Source organism: Pogona vitticeps, chromosome 6 (assembly GCF_051106095.1).
Source record: "Pogona vitticeps strain Pit_001003342236 chromosome 6, PviZW2.1, whole genome shotgun sequence".
Classification (NCBI taxonomy): Eukaryota; Metazoa; Chordata; class Lepidosauria; order Squamata; family Agamidae; genus Pogona; species Pogona vitticeps.
Window position 1 is genome coordinate 76,255,231 of NC_135788.1, and position 21,354 is coordinate 76,276,584.

At 42.2% G+C, this 21,354-nt stretch overlaps 1 protein-coding gene across 2 annotated transcripts in view; it reads right to left on the reverse strand.

Annotated features, from left to right (window-relative positions):
• The window catches only part of GLIPR2 (GLI pathogenesis related 2), a 46,074-nt gene extending 25,597 nt beyond the window's left edge, over nucleotides 1–20,477 (reverse strand). The window contains exons 1-2 of one of the 2 annotated variants that reach the window (XM_020806771.3): nucleotides 20,280–20,477; nucleotides 562–675 (exon numbers count right to left, since the gene is read on the reverse strand). In XM_020806771.3, coding sequence (XP_020662430.2) covers nucleotides 562–574 — 13 coding nt within the window. In that variant the 5' untranslated portion in view covers nucleotides 575–675; nucleotides 20,280–20,477. Of the gene's footprint in view, nucleotides 1–561; nucleotides 676–8,691; nucleotides 9,039–20,279 lie in introns of those variants that run through there. The other variant, XM_020806768.3, reaches the window with a different exon arrangement.
• Nucleotides 20,478–21,354: the final 877 nt, after the last annotated feature.

Consider the following 21,354-nt stretch of genomic DNA (forward strand, 5'->3'; position numbering starts at 1 on the left):
CTCATGGTTCTGATCCAGAACAACATTGCTCTAGAAAACAAAGGATCTTGTCTCCTTCATGGTGAAAATTTGAGTAGCAATTCCAAACATGAGCCATGAAATACAAAAGAGATGCAGTTTGTTGAATGCCCCAAATCAGGGCTACAACCAATATAAAAGAAGAAAGCATACTCCCTCTCATCCTAGCCTGCACAGCTGTGAGGCCTAGGGTCTAAATACCATAGAAGCTATTTGAATTCTTGCCAAACAGTCTGGTGCTATTCGCTGCTCGTTTCCTGCATACCGTTAATGACATCCTTGTAGGAAACCAGTGTTTAAACATGTTAATACTATTATTATTTATAGCAACAAATAAATAAGCAACATAAGGGGCTGCTCTAAAACCCACAGCCCATTATATACAGCACTCACAGGGTTTCACTGCTACAAAGAAACTCTTCCAAGGCTAGTATCAGAAGAAGCTGAATCAATAACCATTAAGATCCTTGAACAGATTAAGATTTATAGTAAGCATGAAAGAGCGGGTTGCCATTTCAGCGAGAAAAAAAATGTTTCACTAACCTGACTTTCCCATGATCCTGTTTCTGACTGTTGGGAGAAGCTGCTTCTGTAAATGCTGCTTTTGTTTTGTTGCACGCTGTTTGCAATTTCCTGGTAGTACTCCGAGCTCTTTGCCTGCATGAAACACACTGAACAATAAAAGAGCAGCCACCCATTCACAGTGCTCAAGTTGTCTGGTGATGCCTTATAAGGAATAAAGCTACTTTTTTTTTCCTTTCCTTCTTTGTGGTCAGAGATTATTTATCTTCCAAAATAACTCAGCAAACTCAGAGGACACTACATGGTTTCACATACCAAATTAGTTAAGCAATAGAAAATTTTGGTACATTAGACTAGGGGGAAATGATGAAAGTAACAGTATTTGAAATCATGCCAGGCATATTTTTAAAGGAACAGCAGTTGCACATTTTAACAAGAAGGGGTTACAGAATTCCCCAGAAGTGTAGAGTTTCGTCTACGCTGTAAAGCTGAACAACATTTTCTCAAATGTCCCCTACTGATCCAGGCAACTGGGGCCACAAGTTGCAATTCTAATCACTCTGAGATGGTTTAGACACATTATTTAACTTCACTTCTCTTCCCCTTACAGCAGGCAATTGGTTACAGGAAATACAAACACAAGTATTGCCATTTGAAGTAATACGGAAGTGCCATCTATAGTGTTATTTCCATGGCATTGCATTAACACAAGCAAATTCTTACGTGATGTTCCAATCAAAGTATGAACATACATCAGTGAACCAACTTCTAAATAAATCTTCTAAGGATAAAGGTAGAAACTGTAACCCAGAGCAGTTACTGAATTCAACTGAACTTATGCAGGTAAAAATACCAAGAGGGTCTGTATTGGAATAGTATTGGGCTCCAACAGGAAATGAGCCTCTGAGATCTAACTCGTGGCAAAATTGACTAGATACAGTTAATTCAGTTTTCAAAAAAGCCTCCATCTTAAGAACGTGGGATATTGTGCTTCTATACCCACAATCTAAAAAGCCAGGAAAAGCCCCAATATTGCTGCAAAATAAGTGTCTGTGTTGCCAACAGGAGCCAAGCTTTATATAGCAAAGAGCAGCCTGAATGCTCAAACACCAATGGCAACAGTCAAAATGGTATCTTCTGCTCACTACCATTCACACTTGTTAAAAAACAGCTCTAACAATTGCTTTGTGTTTGGGTAAGAAATGGTTAACTGATTAAAAAAGGAGTCAGCTTCTGGGATTTTGGTCATCTGGTACCACCAGTGTGCTGATGACACCCATCTCCATCTACTTTTTAGGATCTTCCAGGAGGTCCTTCTCTCAGTCCCTCAGGCCCCAATGTGTGGTCACCCAGAATCCCCCCCCCCCATTTCACCATAAAATCTACAAGGGGTGAAATACAGTGGTGCCTCGACTTACAAACTTATTTGATTCAGGAACTCCAGTCGTAACTCAAAATGGTCATAAGTCGAAGCACCATTTCCCATAGGAATGCATCAAAATGTTAATTAATCCGTTCCAGGCAAAGGGAAAAAAAATCACCAAAATAACTCACACCTTTGCTTCACCATTTCATTAAGTCCAAAACAGCCCCTTTAACTATTTTGACTCAGAGAAGCTACAGCCACATCCAAGCTGTTCTTGCTTCTGTTTTCTCCCAGTGACCATAGTACATGCTTGTTGTGGGTTTTTCGGGCTCTTTGGCCGTGTTCTGAAGGTTGTTCTTCCTAACGTTTCACCAATCTCTGTGGCCGGCATCTTCAGAGGACAGCACCCTGTGCTCTGGTGTAGGCTTGGGAGTGCAGTATTTATGGTTGTGAGATAGGCTTTTGTCTTTTTCTGTAGATGGGTGATTAGTGTGTCTTGTTGCGGGTGTATTGTTGTGCTAAGGAGAAGAGATTATCTGTCACTGTGGTTGATGGGTGTCATTAACTGGTCTAGCAAAGAGCCCGAAAAACCCACAACAACCATTAGATCCCGGCTGTGAAAGCCTTCGCCAATACTGTACATAGACCATAGTACAGTTCATATGCTCATCTTTTGGAACATACACACCCTTTAACCTCTCCGCTAAACTAATGTTGCCATGCCCACTCTGCTAAATGTAGACTGGAAAGCAGTGTTCCAATTTCATATCCCTTTCTTTGAGTTAGGCAAGGTGAGGAAGAAAAGCTGTATTGGACCAAAACCTCTACGGATATGTTGTGTGCATGTTTTCCAAAATAGGTTCTTTTGCTTTTTGAAAGAATAAAAAAGGAAGAGGTTGAATTTATCAAAGAATGTCACTGGAAAGCAAGGTCAAAATCATGCATACCATGTAAAAAGAATTTAGTGAAAAAAGACAGGGACAAAAATCATGGCATTTGAAATGTGATGTTGGTAGAGATACTAAAGACAGCCAGAAAAGTGGGTGCTCAATCAAGTCAAGCCTAAACCTTCACCTGAACAAAAATGAGTAACCATGCACAATAATGGAAATGCGAACATTCTAAATGATTGAAGTATTTGCATTGCATAGCATTCTGACCAATCTAAATGTGTCTGGATCAGTGCTATAATCTATGAACACAAATGGAGCCTACTACTGGATAGTGGTTTGGGGATTATCCTAGATGAAAATCATGTGGATCCTTGAGGATCCATGCACCAGAACTATGTTTTTGCACCACTGCAAAACTATGCACTTTGAGAACCATGATTTCTGTGATGTAGTCTGTGAACAGATGGGCCTCATGATTGGATAGTAGTTTGAAGATGATCCCATGCAATAATCAGGTATATCCAAGAGCTGCTGGATAGCTCAGTGGTTTAGATCTCTAGCTGTGAAGCCAGAGGTTGGGAATTCAATTCCCCACTGTGCCTCCTTGACAGAGGCTGGACTTAATGTTCCGTAGGGTCCCTTCCAGCTCTACAGTTCTAAGGTTGTTGTTGTTAATGTAAAAGCATTGACTGGTATTACATAACATACAAAAACCTAAGTATCTTTTAAATGTTGGTCCAGTATGTACACTGTTCCTAAAACATCCTGTTGTTGTTGTTCTTGTTGTTGTTATCGTTTCGTCATCTGTGCCTTAGATTGGTGTTTTTTCACCACTGCAAAGCTGTGTGCTCAGGATTTGGTGATGATCCTGCATAAAAATCATGTGGATCCATAAGGATCTGTGCTTAATATCCTGTTTTTACACCATTGCAGAGTCATGCACTGAAGGACCCATGATGTCTGTGGTGTCTGCTGGAAACAGATGGGTCCTATGATTGGAGTGTTGGTGAGGGGATGATCCTACATAAAAATCATGTGGATCCATGAGATAGAGCATCAAATCTAAGTTTTTGCATCACCACACATTCATGCACTGTGGGATCCATGATATCTGTGCTGTAGTCTGTGGGAACAGATGAGGCTGATGATTGTTCAGTGGTTTGCGGATGACCCTGTATAAAAATCATGTGAAACAATGTTTTTGCACCACTGCAAAGTCATGCACTGGGGGACCCATGATTTCTGTATTGTAATCTATGGCAAAAATGGGGCCTATGAATGGACTGTGGTTTGGGTGCCCTCCTACCTAAGTATCAAGTGGATCCATGGGGCTCTGTGCCCACCGAATCATCATTTAGAGGGCAGTGTTTTCTCAAAGCAGCCACCCCGTTCCTGGCAAAGAGCAGCTTTGTTGTGTTGTGCTGGCCACCCTGGGATTGTGCCTGTCCTCACCTACCCAGCAAGAGAAAACTGGCAACACCTTTATTGGAACAAGAGTGCAAGCTTTTGAGTTTTCCAGAATGCTGCATCAGGCAAGATGGCACCAGATGCAGCTGTGAGGCGGCTTCCAGCTGACTTTCTCCCCTGTCCTCAAAATTTGGGTGCTTCCTCTTCTGATGAAGTTTTCTGGAGAACTAGAAAGCTTCCAGGCTTCTATAGCTCTCAGTTGGCCCCAACAGAAGTATTGCCAGCCTGTAGATTTGGGAGCGGGCTCCCTGTTCTCTCAGACTGACACTTTTGCCCTTTTCTTGGCGGTCACCACAGGAACACCACACCCCCGCGCCTCTCGTGAGTCACCCAGCCTTCTTCTAAAGTCCCACTGCTTCTTGCTGACTGTCTGAAATCGCTTAGCGTAGCATTCTTCCCTGCTTGGATGATCTCCAGGAGATGGGAGGGTTCTCCCTGGGAAACCAGGGCTTTCCAGGCTCTTGGTGACCACGTCACGATCACCTCTCCCAAAAGAGATAATGATTTTCTTGGTGAAGGAGTCACTGTGGGTGCAAAACTACCACCATTAGTGCCTGAGGTAGGTTCTTTAGGCCTCAGAAGTGCGTAGTACAAGCCCCATGAACAAACCTGACCTTAAAAGAAACCTTTGCTTACTTTCAAAGCAATAAACCATTGACTGTGTGCTTCCTTAGACAGCACAACAGCCTGACCAGGTAGGACCTCTCAATTTACAGTAGCAACTATTGACCTTCGCAAATCCTCACTGGATTTAGGTATAAGTCCTGCTGTTCAAGAGACCAGTCCTCTGTTGAAGAATTGCATTTGTTTTGATTAAGAAAATAAAGTAGTTTCATTAGAATACAGTTGTTGCATTAAAAGACTTTAAGCATTAGGCATATCCATCTGTTACAACATTTAAAATAAGCTTACTATTTCCAAGTAAAATAATGACTAGAACTAAGCTAAGTAATCATTTTTGTTCTCTCTACATGTTAGCATCTAGAAGGTGGGCTATTTCTCCCCCCCTTTCAAAAAAACAAACTTCTCACATTCCAAAACATCCACCAATGAACAACGAACCTCAATCACATACATGAACAACCATTTTCTACATGCCTTCGTATGTAGAACATGTGATGTATGAGGACATGCAATATGAGAGGGAAATCATGAGAAGGCAAGCTTCTCTAGAAAAGACAATGATGCTGGGAAAAGTGGAAAGCAGCAAGGAAAGAGGAAGACCAAATATAAGATGGACGGACTCCCTGAAGGAAGCCATGGGCTTGAGTTTCCAAGAGATGAGCAGTGCTGTTGAGGACAGGACATTTTGGAGGTGACTCATTCACAGGGTCACTGGAAATTGGAGGCGATTAGAATGAATTATTGGATTAGAATAAATGATTTTTAACTAGAGAAATCTATGAACTTTCAGTTCAACAGAGGCCAAATGGCATTAACATAATAACTTAATTTAATCACACCTTAGGTTGTGACTACAATGGAAAGCCAAATAGTGATTCAGTTTTTCTGTGATTTCATTCACAGCGTGTATTACGGTATGTCTGAAATTGCAGTCAGGGGCCACAGAGTGGTTGGGAGTTCACTGTTCCTATTGGATATGATGTGATTTGCATTTAAGCTGTTTCCTTTTTTCCCTTCCTTTCTCTGGTCCCACCTCTGCTGACCCTTTTATGGGGCACAAATATGGGAAGCAATAATAATGATGACCCAGCAATAAGGTAATAGGGTGATCTAGTACTGTACTAATATCATATATGTAAGAATTTTTTTAAAAAAAAAATTAATGCAGAAGGTGATCAGTAGAGAGGAAATAATTTGAGGGCATGTTCTCTCAGTCATGAACATCATGCCCCAACTGCCCACATCACTGAAACACCACATACAGACACACTCCCTGTCTTTACATGAACATATCACAACTAACCACACAGGGAAAGCTCATAGTTCCAGTTTGAAAAAGTAAAAGCCACCATGGGGCAGGGGGAAAAAGCTGCTTTGAGAACAAAAAGGGTTGGAACGATTCTAATCAGCCTTTGCATGATACAGAAAGTTTTTAAAAAACCACTGCGATTTCACCCATTTTATAAGCAGGGCAAATTCCACAATATTTGACAATTCAGCTGCAAACTAGTCTTTTTACCTACAACTTCTACATGTTTATGAGTACAGTATCAGTGTATCTGTTTTGCTGAGCTATAACCAGCATCAAAGGCATGAAAAGAGTTTCCTTTATTGTCAGCAGAAGGAAAAGTGAAGCTACCATTGCAGGAAGGGCTCTACCCCGTAAATTCCCTGATTGCAGGATGAAACTGCTTAATGGGAGTATCTACGAATTAGCAAACAAGGAAGCCGGTTTAAGGTATGTGTGTACGTAAGTGTAAGATAAGTTGTCCTAACAGAGATAGAGGATGGAAAGAATCAAGAGCTTCTGTTAGAAAAAGCAAAAGTGGGAGAATTTGAAAAAAATTACTACACAGCTTTTATAAGCTCAAACATGTCAATATAAGAAATGTTAAAAATATATTTCTTTCATTCTCAATCACTTTTGGACTACTATTTTTTACATGTTTCTTAATTCTAAGTTGGTGAGGAGATAGGGAGTATTCAGTTGTGCACACACAAAAAATGTCCTCCATAAACTGAGAAACATCCGACATTTTTGTGATAAAGAATTCTCCACTTCTGATTTAACAATCTTTGCAGATTTCAGTTTTGTAATGGGCCATTATGCTCCAGAGGGAACAATAATTCTTTATTAGCCTTTTTTTAAGTCCAGACAATAGTCTCTGGTGTTTGAAACAACACTATACACCATAGGTATTACAGGGGTGGGGAGGAAGGAAGAGAAATCAGGTCAAAGACAAAGTTCACTTGAACAGCTGGCTAGTTAATGTTTTAGGACAGTGTTTCCAAACCTAGGAAACTTCATATATCTTTTGGACTACATATTCTACCATCCCCAGCCATACTTTCTGTGATTTGTCTTCGGAGGCATCTGGAAAGTGACAGAATGAGAAAAGACACCTTTAACCTACAAAAAGAGCCAATCTGAAGGTATAAAGAACAAAATTTGTTCTCCAAATGGTGCAGCATAATGTATGCCAATTTCTCAAAGTATTTACTTTAAAACTAAATAATGCTAAAACTTTACCCACTAATGTCAATCCAAAATCAATTAGACTTTCATGTCATTTAATTAATACCTTAATGACCTCCTGTCATTTTGAGGTCTGTCAAAAAGCAGTCTTTAGGAGGGAACTAGGAATCCAGTTTCTCATCCAGAAGAAGTTTATGCTACCACATTTGAATTTTTATTTTATTTATTTATTGTATTTATACTCCACCATTTCGACCACTCTAGGCAGCTTACAACATAAAGGATAACAAGTTCAAGAAAAATTTATAAAAATTTATAACATCTGGTCATTAGAGATTTTCAGGTACTGTATCAGTTTTCCAAGTTACATCCGAGGTACAGAACAGTGGAGGCGATTCGAAAGGAAACTTGGAGGGGATATTTACTTGCAGAGCTACTAAAAATGCATGGGGAGGGAAGGAGTGTCTGAAAACCAGTGTAAAGAGGAGGGATGCCTCAACCTGCTGCGTTAGTCGGTATCATAGGGAGGCGTACCAGATACGATTGCACTGCTGGTGTGATTCAGTTCAGTTTATTTATCCCCTTTCCTGCTACATTAAAGAGCTGGGGCAAGGCAAAATGTAAGGGTGCCCCAGTTTCTGTTCCCATCAGCGACCTGTTTTACCGGAACGCTTGCATAAACAGGTTGTTCTGACACAGCAGTGTGAATGTGCAAAAACCTTAAGGCATTCTCCTGTCTGGCTGCCCAAGGCTACGAAGAAAGCTTTCCCTCTCGCTTCCCGCGCCACCTTAAGAATGTGCCCTGACTCTCTTCTCAGCTTGGAGGGACGGAGGGAGCGAGGGAGTCTTCCGGAGCAGCCTGAATGAAAGGCAGCCAACCGTTAACCAGGAAAAAAGAGTCCGGCTCCCGTCCTAGGTAGACGTGTTTTCTTGGGAGTAAACCCATAAGAATCACCGGGGCTTACTTCTGAGTAAGGGAGAGAAGGAAATTCTGAGCTCCCTGAGCAAATAGGGTTTGACAGCTGAGGGGGAGAAAAAAACGCTACAGGAACCAGTTGAGTCCTCCGGGGAAAAGTTTCCCTCAGTGGAAAAATGAGAATTCCTCGCTTTCTGCCCTCAGAGACGAAGCCCACCGTGTCGCCGCCGCCCTGCAAAGAGGTCAGGATAGAAATGCCGTTGTCCAGCGCGGGCGGCGGGACGAGCCAGAGCACACGCCGCCTCCCCGGTTTCTTCCCTTGCATACGCGCGATAGACGGTCCCAAATAGGCCTGATATCAAAAGGCGACATCCTATGGTTGCCGAAACAAAGAGGATACGGCGCTTACCGCTCTGCGCAAGCACGGACGCTTTCCCTCCGTTTCCTGCTCGTTCTCTGCTAGAAAGAGCAAGGCTCCCGGCGGCGGCAAGCACAACCCACACCCAGCCGTTATCTCCTCCGAAAAGCAGATGACGCTGCTGCCAATCCGAATCCCCCCCTACATGCCCTGTGCCCGCTTTGTTATTCACACGTTGTACCAATGCCCGCTTCTTGCATACTGATTTATCCACCTTAATGGGTTTGGAGGAAGTGGAGCTGAGGATCATACATGGAGGTCGGACCCTCCTGGTGATCCGATGCCTGCCTCTTTCCCGCTTAGAAGTCAAGCAACATAAGTGACATTACCTGACACCTGAAGGGGTGCTTTGCCCAGCACGTTAGAGATCCTGAACTTTGTTTTGTACCGTAATGATTAGTGTCTATTTTGAGAGAGCGTTTTGAGACGTTTGTCTTCACATTTTAGACATTTTAATTAATTTTTACGTTTTAAATATCTAATAATTATTTAATCATTTTAAAATATTTACTGTAACATTGCTTACAGTGACCCTAATAGGGGCTTCAAGGTATCTGAGATATTTAAGGAGTGGTTTTACCATTGCCAACCCCTCCGTGAGTTCCTATGGCCAAACAAGGATTTGAATTGGATGTTCTAGGACAGTACTCTGTCCACCACCACACCATACTGGCTCACCTGAAGATATTCAACTACTGTAGTACCATATAATTCCTTCTTTTGAGTGCTTGATAGAAATGGTACTTAATGCAATGTTAGAAGCACATAAGCGAAAAGACCCTGGTGAAGGAATACTTGTATAGTTTGTGCAATCATAAGAATCCAAGATGGACATGGTGTTTGTTCAGGCATATACTACTTAGAGGCTGAGATTTTCATGTCCATAGCTCCTTCCAACTCTGGTCCACATACTTCACTTTCCTTTACCCTGCCACACCTGCAGTGTAGTTTGCCCTTGGCCAGAGACGTATATGAGCACCTTTCTCTTTGGGCTGTGCTATTTGTTACTAGTCCTCAAAAACAAGGCTGCTTGTACACACCTCTGATCATCAGTATTAGAAGAAGGTAGATCTCTGCAAGGAAGCCTCCCAATGGAAATGTTAGAACTTGGACATTGCTGTGAGATCCACTGGAAATAAGATCTCTTTTCAGGGTAGGTGATGGGGGCACTTTGAAATAACTTGAGATTTTGCTGGGTAGTAAAACACAACTTGCTGCAATTTTGGAAGAGGATGGGAACAAAATGGTGAAGAGTGAATGTTTAAGGCAACTGTAACACTTCCTCTCAACACTATGTGGTAGTTAGAAGTTGTTTTGGAGGCCACACTTTTTCCCTCACAGAGAATCAAGTGCATAGTGCATACTTAGTCAACATAAGTGATCATTTAGTTTGATTACATATTAACATTTGATGAGTTGCATACTTCAGTGCTATTTGAAGGGAGGAAGATGGGGGAGGGAGAAATTAAAATGTATTTGCCTCATCTACTGTTGTTTTAGCATCTCTTCCATTGTTACCCCACTCTACTGGTCCCCATGGGCACCAGCTGTTACTGGATAAAACCAGAATTATGTGGACCTGACTCCTATCTATTGTTCATTCTGGCTTTGCTTACTGGTTTGTTTGACTGTTGCCAAGATGCAGAGTAACTTACAATGTCTACTATCTCTTTGCTTAGAGCCCACCCTATACAAATGTTTGTAGAGAGGTGTGTTACTGCTAGTGGTTCACTTTAGGTTAGACAACCAATGGGACATAAGATAATTAGGATTAACTTTAGCCTTGTTGATTTCAGTTGAGTTGCTTAATTGGAGCCAGCTGAATGCATATAGCCATGGACTGTGACAATAAATGAAACTGGATGGGCTGCAAAAGGAGGAACACAATGACTTCAGTAATACTGGTTTTTGAACCTTTTTATTTCTTTAAATGGGCCTGAATATGCCATCCAATGCTGTGGCATTCCAAGATGAGAATGTTCAGATGTTGGAGATATTTATTTTCTATGCCCAAATGAAACTTATGAAATACTTCTGATGCCAAATGACATAGAGTGTAGCTGTAATTTAATGCTTTAGCTGTTTGATCAACAAGGCGGAGAAAGATGAGCACACATATATTCAATGAGGAATTTCCATTCTAATGTATTACTGTAGTGGGGAGCAAAATTTATTTATTAAGTATTAAATTGAACTAAGTTTAACAAAATTTACATCCTAGAAAAGATGTTTAGGATTGCAGCTTCAGTACATGTCCAAAATAATGTGGAATATAAACAGCATAGTATAAGTAGAGCTAATGCTGTTAATGAAATAACTAGTTGAGCACTGTAATCCATATGAAAGATACATATATGCTCACAAATTCTTCTTTCAGAATATTTGGCCCAGAGAAGTCTTTCAAACTATTTGGCCCAGAGAAGTCTTATGACTCCTTCAGAAGCATAATTCGTTCTACTTTGTTTCACTTTCTTTTGTCAAAGTGAAATCATTGTATTAAGCAGAATTAGCATTCTAAATGTTAACCTCTGAGTACTACCGTGCTTTGGTGTTTGTAAACACCTCACGGCATCTTCTCTACTGAAGATTACAGTAACTGAGGCAGAAGTGGTGATAGTATCTCTTCATTATAAGAAGAAAAAAGTGCAAGGGGCACCTGGCAAGCAGCACCTGTGAAATAGCAGCTTGGAGGAAGGTTTATGTTTATGTATGCATATGTTTATGTAAGGTTTATATTTATGTATACTCTGTGTCATTTTGAACGTGAAACCCAAAAGATGAAATTGTGGGGAATTTTTGCTAAAAACAAGAAATATTTTCGTTTCCTTTCCAGTAGGAGCAGGTGCTGCAGTGATTCAGTGCTGAACTTGCCAGCTAGAGGTGCCTGGGAAATAAAATAGTGCTTAATTCTATCCCCCCAGTACAAAGTGGCATAAAAGATAAACCAAGGGTTTAAGGAAGAAGAAGATCTGGGAACCTGGAGGAAAATATGGTACAAAGAGAGATAAGAAGAATGCCATATGAATTTATTCAAAGTTTCCAATGAAATAAATCAGTGGAAAACCTGGCAGAAAGGGTGGTACAAATGCTGTTTCTGGAAGAACCATTAATGAGTGATTAGCAAAATCATTCAGGAATACAAGATTACTTGCAGTGGCTTTAAAGGATGAAGAGAACAGCATATTTTATTTTATTTTATTTTATTTTATTGGCTGTAGGCTATGCTGTTTATACTGAAAAACTGGAGGTGGGAGAATGTAGTTTTTTTAAAAAGGTCATGCAGAAAGAGTTTCCAAGAAAGAGAGGTACTTTCTAAAGAAAGTACTTGAAACACAAAGGGAAACTGTAACAGTTCCCTTGAAGTCAGCTGAACTAGCAGATCAAACTGAGGTAATTTACTATAGCACTTATTAAGGAAGTACTGTAATCTGAATCTCAAAATGAAGGACTCTCTATAATTCTGGTCAAGAGAATAAGAGTCCAATTTTAACTATCCAAAGTGGTTGAGGGCCACTGAGCTGACATTAGACCACACAAAATAATATTGAAACTTAACCTCTTCCAGCCTAGGAATGTAAGAAATTAATTAGGACTACCCTCACTGTGGCCTAAATTTGTGGTGGCATAGTGGTTGTGTCTCTGGACTATAGGAGGTCTGGATCTGACATAAATTAGCTGTTCCATTACCCCACCCCTTCACTGCCCCCTTCTGCCCCTTTGCCTGGCTGATCTTAAAGAGCACAGCAGTTGCACTGACAGATCTCTGAAATCAGTCAGCACAAGAGTAGTTGTGCCAGGTCTGAAGGCCCATTACAAACCATTAATTCACTAAGATAGGATTACGCTGAAAGACATGAAAGATTTTTGAACCTACGAAATATGTAAGGCTTGCTTTGGACTGCTGATTACCCCTCCTTTGCTAATTTGTGGATATTCTTTTTATTCTTGCCTACATAAATGCCAAGTGCTTTTGATACACATCTAGAAAGAAAATTAAGCCATTTCTATGGAAATTAATCTTCAAGCAGGCCTCACATCAAAACATATTATAAGTGAAGCTCATAAAATCACAAATTATATGAAGAGACAGAGGACAAAAAATTACAACCTGAGATCAGTCAAGTGGAGTGGAGTGATACTAGGTTCAAAAAAGGCAATAGGAAATACTTCTTCACCACAGAACATAGTTTACTCCCCAGTGGGGGAGCAGAAAATGTTGGGGGCAAGTCTATATGTGTCTGGACACACTGATGCCTGAAGCGCAGTGCTGAAGACCACTGGTATACTTCAGACTAAATTTTGTGGTCTGACTTGCCTTTTTGCTTCTTAAACTTTGGCTGAAATCCACTAGTAAGTTGCAACTAGAATAGGCCCACTGAATCATTGGGGATTTGGTGATTCAAAATTGATTGATTGATTGATTGTATTTGTATGCCATCTATTACTTCTCAACACTTCTGAGTGGTATACATATAAAACGACAGAAGAGCATAATCAAACAAAGTATAAAGTTAGACAAGAGCAAACTGAATAAACCGGTGTTGAGCCCTGATGGCACAGCATTTCAGAGCAGCAGTACAGGGGTGAGAAATTCAAGAGAGGCTGCCATCCAAGGCCTCTCAAAAACACGAGTGTCTTCAGCAGCCTCATGAAATTATGGAGAAAGGTTAGCAGGGAATAGCTTCTTCAGGAGGTGATTCCAGAGAGTTGGTGCCACCACCAAGAAGACCTGACTTCTTATAAAAGTTTTTCTAACTTCCTTCAGCATAGCCACCTGGAGAAGCATAGCCTGAGAGGATCCAATTGCATTGGAGGGTGACTTGGGGAGAGGCGCTTCAACAACTATACTGTATACGGTTTCATTGATTCAATGAGCCTACTCTAGTTGGAACTTACTACTATATTTCAGCCTTAAAGTGATTCCGAAAATCATTTTAAGAAAAGTTATCCAGTGCTAGGGCTGTAAATCTAGATGCTTCTCAGTCCCATTGTTCTTTCTACGATTTTTTTGTCTTTTTTCCTTGCCTCCTGGGATTTTCTCCACCAGCAAATTGTCTTTGTTTACTTTCCGTAAAATTCTGTGCATGGTTCCTTAAATTCTGTGCAGGAATCAGTGTCATCCTCTGCAGATTCAGTGCCCTCCTAATATCGTGGGGAAATCAGTTGCTTTTGCCACCTACTTCCCTGGATTTTGTGTTGTTTTGCTTTTTGGAGGGCAGGCACATTGGTACTACAAGGGATAGCTTCTAGGATCATTCTTTCACAGTAGAGACTCACTGCCCTCCTAAAATCATTGGCAAATGAGGAAATATGGAGGATACATCCTGCCCAAACATTCTGTTCCATGGATTTTGGTCTCCCCATGAATGCCTCAGATCACAGTTTAGTTAAAAAAAATAAATAAAATTCTGTTTTCTTATTCAAGTATAAGTACAAATATGCAGTTACACATATTTTTCTATGCTTCCTCCTGTGACAAACCGAGACCTACTGGAGTATGCCACAGTTTAACTAAGCTGCCACCAACCATTCCCTATAAGAAGTCACACAGACCAGGGATGGATTTTTAACAAATAAAAGAACAAGGTTTATTTACATAACACACAGGGAAAATAAAATGATCAAATGAATAAGATACAGTAACGTGGCTTAGTCTCAATCATACATACACCAGTTTGGTTCACTCAGAACACTTTTAAATAAAGCACAGACCCTGAACCTATCAGTTCTGGCTAACCATACAGACACCTGAACCTATCAGGTTGGTACTGACTGACACACAGTAGTACCCTGTCTGACACACAGACTCCCACTCAAGCTTCTTCTCTCAGCTCTCCTCCAGCTTCTCCTAACTTCTCCACACAAACTCCACATATATATACAGTACAGCCCCTCCTCCTGATGTCCCGCCTTCCACTCCCCATAGGATGGAACTTTCCCTCCAAACCCATGACAGACAGGTAACATCAGTGCTGTATGTAACACCTCCCCTCTTTATAAGTTGTTTTGTAGGGGGAAAGCTAAGGTGCTTTTCACCAAAAAACAACCTGGACCCAAAACAAACAAAAACAGTCATATAATAACATACAATACCATACTTACTTATACTTACACTCTAAGTTAAACATTTACCATTTTCAATACATCAAGTTACCTTTATTCATACAAACCAACATGTTTAATAAACAAGTACATTTAACCTTTGGTCACCAAAATATATACATAGTCCATGTTTCTTTCGCCGTCTTCATTCTTCAGGTCTTCTTGACAAGGCGTCAGCAACACAGTTCACTGACCCTCTGACCACCTTCACTTCAAAGTCATAGTCTTGCAGGTTTAAAGCCCACCTCATAAGTTTACTATTGTGGGTTTTCATTGTCTTTAACCATTGCAGTGGTGAATGGTCAGTGCACAGAATAAAATGTCTTCCCCAGATGTAAGGCTTGGCCTTCTGGATCGCGTAGACTATGGCCAGGCACTCCTTCTCCACGGTTGCCAGATGTCTCTCACCTTTCTGGAGTTTCCTACTCAGGTAGGACACTGGATGCTGGTCACCATTTTCATCCTCCTGGCAAAGAACTGCTCCTACCCCGCTGTTAGACGCATCGGTGTAGATGATGAACTCCCGGTCGAAGTCTGGAGCACGCAGCACTGGATAGTTGATGAGGGCCTCCTTCAACCTCTGGAACGCCTCCTCACAGTCGCTGGTCCACGGGATGCGGTCATCAGTCTTCTTCCGCGTCAGATCGGTCAGCGGAGTCGCCATCTCGCTAAACCTCGGGATGAACTTTCGGTAGTAACCCACCAACCCAAGAAATGATTTGACTTTTTTCTTGGTGTTGGGTCTAGGCCAATCACGAACTGCTTCTATTTTGGCCTCTAGGGGTTTGATCACTCCTCCCCCTACTATGTGACCCAAGTATTTTATTTCTGGGCTACCCAGCTGACACTTGCTCTCTTTGCAGGGCCTAGGCCACAGCACTTCCTCCCCTGGGTTAAAGCGCCTCTCCCTGCCTTCCTGGTCATCCCAAGCTTTCTTTCTGACCTTTTGAGCTTGCAGGGTCTCTGCTGCTAGCTCTAGGTTTCTCTTTAGGTCATTCATCAAGGTGTCTATGTATGTCACAACGTCTTGTGGGTCATCCTGGGTGATCTGCTCCCAATTTTGTTTGATCAAATCAAGGGGCCCTTTCACCCTTCTCCCAAATAAAAGTTCAAACGGACTGAACCTGGTACTGGCTTGTGGCACTGATCGATAAGCAAACAAAAGGGATTGCAGCTTCTGGTCCCAATTGTTTGGATTCTCTGCCAAGTAAGCCCTAATCATGCGCATTAGAGTCCCATTGAACTTCTCAGTTAACCCATTACTTTCAGGGTGATAGGCAGTGGTTTTCTTGTGTTTAATTCCACAGATTTGCCATAACCGTTTCATGAGCTTCGATGTAAATGATGCTCCCAAATCTGTGATTATTTCTGAGGCAAATCCCATCCTGGACATATACCCCACCAAGGCATCTGCCACTGTGTTAGTTTCGATATTAGTCAAGGGTATGGCTTCAGGGTACCTCGTGGCATGGTCCACAATGGTGAGAATGAACCTCTTTGTGGCCTTGGGCAAAGGTCCCACAATATCCACCCCTATGCATTTGAACGGAGTGTCAATCACAGGCAAAGGGCACACCTTTGCTTTGGTCCTGTCACGATTATTCCCCTGCCGCTGACACACATCACATTTTTTACAGAACTCCCTGATCTGCGTCCCTATGTCAGGCCAGTAAAAATTCTGTGTGATTCTCTGCTGTGTCTTGTTCACCCCTAAGTGCGCAGCAAACATGTCAGAGTGCCCCCTTTGTAAGATCATGGGGCGATACTTTTCAGGTACCACTAGCTGACTTCTGATCCCATCTCCCCCTTTTGAGATATTCCTCAGGGTCTCTCTATATAAAATTCCCATTTTCTCTCGAAAGCTCACTGGGGTTTCAGGTGTTAGCTGGGCGTCTGTCACCTGTTCAAAACACTTTTGGAGAGTGGCGTCTGCCTTTTGCTCCTGGCCAAATCTGCTGTCTGTGGTTAAGGTTTCCACCACAGCCTCGGAACTCCCTTCCCCTGCTTCCGTCTCGGGCTCATCAGTACCCCCCTGAACTGTCCCCGTGGTAGCTTGTGAGCGTGTAATCACTAGCACCCGTTTCACATGTTCAGCCAGGTCATTTCCCACGAGCACGGCTGCTGGCAGAGTCGCTGAAATCGCTAGCCGCCAAACTCCCCCCCAGCCTTGAAAGTTCACCGGTACCTCAGCTACTGGCAGTGAGATCACCTGTCCCTCAATCCCTGCCACCTTCATGCTCTCATTTGGGATTATATATTCTCTAGGAATAATATCTGGATGGCACAGGGTCACCTGGGAACAAGTATCCCTTAGCCCCCGATACTGATGGTCAAGTATTCCTACGTCCTCCCCTGCTGTTACAAACAACTGTGAATCTGTTCTCACAAGTAAGCAGCGCCTGACCTCCACAAGAGGACCATTTTCCTCAGCCTGATCAGCAGATGTCACTGTTCCAGATTGAGTAGCCATGGCAACAGGCTCCCTCAGTGACAAGGAGCTTTGCTCTTTCTGGACACAGAACACAGCTTTTGGCTTGGTTCCACTCGAATCATGAGGCACAATTCCTTTTAGCTGCTTTAATTTCTCACACTCTGAGATTAGATGGCCCTTTCCCTGACAGAAATAACATTTTCTGCTATATTTTGAGTCTTTCTCATCTTGTTTTGGTTTTCCCTCCAAAATCTGAGGTCTTGGTTTCATGTCTGAGGGCTTCCCTTCACCATGGGTCCCTCCCCCTTGCTGGCTTTTCCCTGGTCCCTGAGAGTACTTGCTGTAGGTTTCTTTAGGTTTCCCCATCGATTTCCCCTCACCCAAGGGCTTTCTTATTTGGGAAATAAAATCTGCGATCTCGGCTGCTTCTGCCACAGATTTCGGTTTCCTTTCCCTCACCTGGAATTTCAGTTCCCCATGCAGGACTGAATAGAACTGTTCCAGCGCTATCAAGTCTTTGAGCTGCTGAAAGGTCTCTGTCCCCTCCTGAGATAGCCATTTCTCTAGCAGCCTCACCAGTTGGGCCCCCACTTGGGTAAAAGTCTGCTCTGGTTTCTTGGTGATTGACCTGAATCTTTGCCTCAGCTGTTCCGCATTTATCCCATGTCTGGCAAACACCAGTTTTTTAAACTCTGCAAAATCTTTCATCAGTTCCTCTGGCATCTCTGCATAGACTTCTGCAAGGCTGCCACTGATTAAAGATCGCATGATGGTCATCTTCTCAGTTTCCCTTACTGAGAAGTCCACAAACGCTCTTTCCACTAGGGAAAAGAACACTTCAGGACAATCTCCCTTGTGGTACACAGGGAATTTCTTCAGGTCAGTTTTAGACAATTGGCCTCCCTCAGAATCCCTATTGTTATTATTGTTCTGATTCATCAGTTCCAATTTTCTTAACTCAAACGCCATTTTCTCTCTCTCCAATCTTTCTGCTCTTTCCATTCTCTCTCTTTCTAACTCAAATTGCCTTTGTTTTTCTCTTTCCCTTTCCTCCATTTTTTCTCTCTCTAATCTTTCCTCTCTTTCCATTCTCTCTATTTCAAATTGCCTCAAATTGCCTCAGTTCATGCTGTTGGACTATGTTGGACTATGAGCATTTTCCTGAGTTCTGGGTTCTGTTCTCCCGTGCTCTCATCCTGCACTGAGCCAAATTCATCCTCAGAACCTTGGTCTACCTGGGGGTCTTTCACTTCACCCATTTCTGCCATTTGGCTTCGAGTCAAGGGCATAATCCCCCCCCCCCAGAACAGGCTGCTTTCAAAAGTCAAGCCTCAAAATAAAGCGACCACTTTTTTTTTCTTTTGCCTCAGAACCAGCTTTCTATAGATTGCTGCTGTTCTTCAGCACTAACTTGCAAAAGTTGCAAGCCAGAGTCTACCCCCCTCTGCTAGGCCTCGCAGCAGGCAGGCTAGATCACTGCTACTTTACACACAGTTTTGCCTCAGCTTTTTTCCCGCCAAAACAGGCCGCCTCAGAGCTCCCTAATCTAGTCCCCAATTGGCACGTTCTTCCACTAGCGCACCTCCCCGTGAGGTACACCTAGAAGATTACCTACGCGCCTCAGATTGTCCCTGACTAGACCCCCCTTGCTCTGGGCACACTTGCCAAGGCTTTGCTGTACCACTGGACAACTGGACCAGTCGTATCCCACACGCTGGACACCAATCAATGTGACAAACCGAGACCTACTGGAGTATGCCACAGTTTAACTAAGCTGCCACCAACCATTCCCTATAAGAAGTCACACAGACCAGGGATGGATTTTTAACAAATAAAAGAACAAGGTTTATTTACATAACACACAGGGAAAATAAAATGATCAAATGAATAAGATACAGTAACGTGGCTTAGTCTCAATCATACATACACCAGTTTGGTTCACTCAGAACACTTTTAAATAAAGCACAGACCCTGAACCTATCAGTTCTGGCTAACCATACAGACACCTGAACCTATCAGGTTGGTACTGACTGACACACAGTAGTACCCTGTCTGACACACAGACTCCCACTCAAGCTTCTTCTCTCAGCTCTCCTCCAGCTTCTCCTAACTTCTCCACACAAACTCCACATATATATACAGTACAGCCCCTCCTCCTGATGTCCCGCCTTCCACTCCCCATAGGATGGAACTTTCCCTCCAAACCCATGACAGACAGGTAACATCAGTGCTGTATGTAACACCTCCCCCCCCCCATGGTTCCTTTTAATGTACCTTTACAAAAACATTTGTATACTCAATCTTTAACAGGAGAGACGTACTGTCCACTAAGATCAGGAGCAATTCTGCTGATTTTCACACCAACTCTTTGATCAACATAAGGGCTGCTAGTGACAGCTTCCCATCTTGTTCTTTTGCAACAAAGCCTGACTGCTCTCTAGATGATTTGCAAATTAGCTGGCTTTCACACCAACTCTTTGAGAGAAAACATCCTTGGCTGCATTTTGTTTTTGAGAGGACAGATTAGCCCTGTTTTTGAGAAAGGATGTAACATTGAAATTGAATATACAAGTAATTACCCTATTTTCAGTTACTTGTCTCTCAAAAAATTACTTGTATTAATTTCTGACCTTTGGAAATGCCCTTTACATTTTAAGTTGTCAATTTTCAGGTTTAGCTCCCAGACAAAGATTTTTTTGAAAGTTACATCAGTTGACTATTTACTCTGCAGAATGAATAAATATTTTCTCTAGTGTACATCCTTCTAAATACATTTTTGCTAACTTCCAGGTACAGATCTTTCCTATTGGAACTAGAGTTGAGGTGGCTAACAATAACATCAAGTAAAACATATCCATACAACAGATTAAATCTTTTTTAAAAAACTCTGAAAAGGAAGACAGATAATTAAAGCACATCAGTAAACATCCAGCCATTGGGACTGAGTCGTTGCTTACAATTCCTTCAAATGCCATGGACCTGAATAGGCAGCATATGCTACATATGGCAGTCAGAACTGAAAATGCTGATAGTGCTTTCCACTCACCATTCTGCAGTGAAACTAGCTTCTTGGTAGCATACCTCTGTTCAGCAAAAATCACCCGGGTCTCCTCCCCTTCAGTAATTAAACATGAATGAGCAGGGGCTTACTGTGTAACACTTATTCAGTGTTAAACAATGACACTGCAAGGCACAGCAGATATTTTATCATGTTCTTGTCAGTTCAGGGTGGTTGCTAAAGCCTTTTGTACATGGTGCTGTGAACCTCTTTTGGCCAACTCTTTAATTTTTTTAAATTTCTTGACACGGTTTCTCAATCTCTGCTTGCATTCTTTGCCATTCAGTCTCTTGCAAAACAAAATTTGAGTGGTGACCTGTCCCTTCACTAATCTGAACTAATCCTCCCAATGTTTATTTCTTGTTTTCTAGTGCTTACTTCCTTGCTTCTGCAGAAAATGCTGATGCATAGTGCCAGTGTAAGCAGCCAAAGTTTCTCTAGCTTGCAGGTTAAAACCTCAGTCAGGTTAGATTTCTTGCCAGCTTTCAGCAACCAACTGGTCTTTCTTTCTGGTTTCTATTTCTTTTACAATTTCTGTTTGCTTTTTATTCAGTAAGACGGGGGGTGAGGGAACACTCTCAAAGTTTTTACGGTAAGGGCCACACTGGATATTTTCAATGCTTTTGAGGGCTGAAGGAACAGGAATGTGTGTGTATGTGTATGCCCCCCACATGCACGCTCACACATGCCCATACCACGCATTGACACCTACATGTGCACAGACACATGCATGCACCACCCTGCCCACCATGCACACACACACACATGCACTGCCCGCCCACCCGCAGGGACAGATCCCCCCCACGCACGCGCACAGCCTGAAGGAAATGGGCTCGAGACCCCTGCTCTAATTTCTCATCCTTTCAGTGTTATTTTCCTTGGTTTTCAATCTGGGCATTAACTCTTAAGGGAAGTGCTGAGTCTTTTAATGAGTTACCTTCCATGTGCTTCTCAGTTACTTTAAACTTTATCCTTCAATAGTTTTAACTATGAAAGTTCCAAAAATATCCTCTTCTTTTCCCTCACTACCTTCCTGGAACTGCATAGGAATTTTTTCTTATGT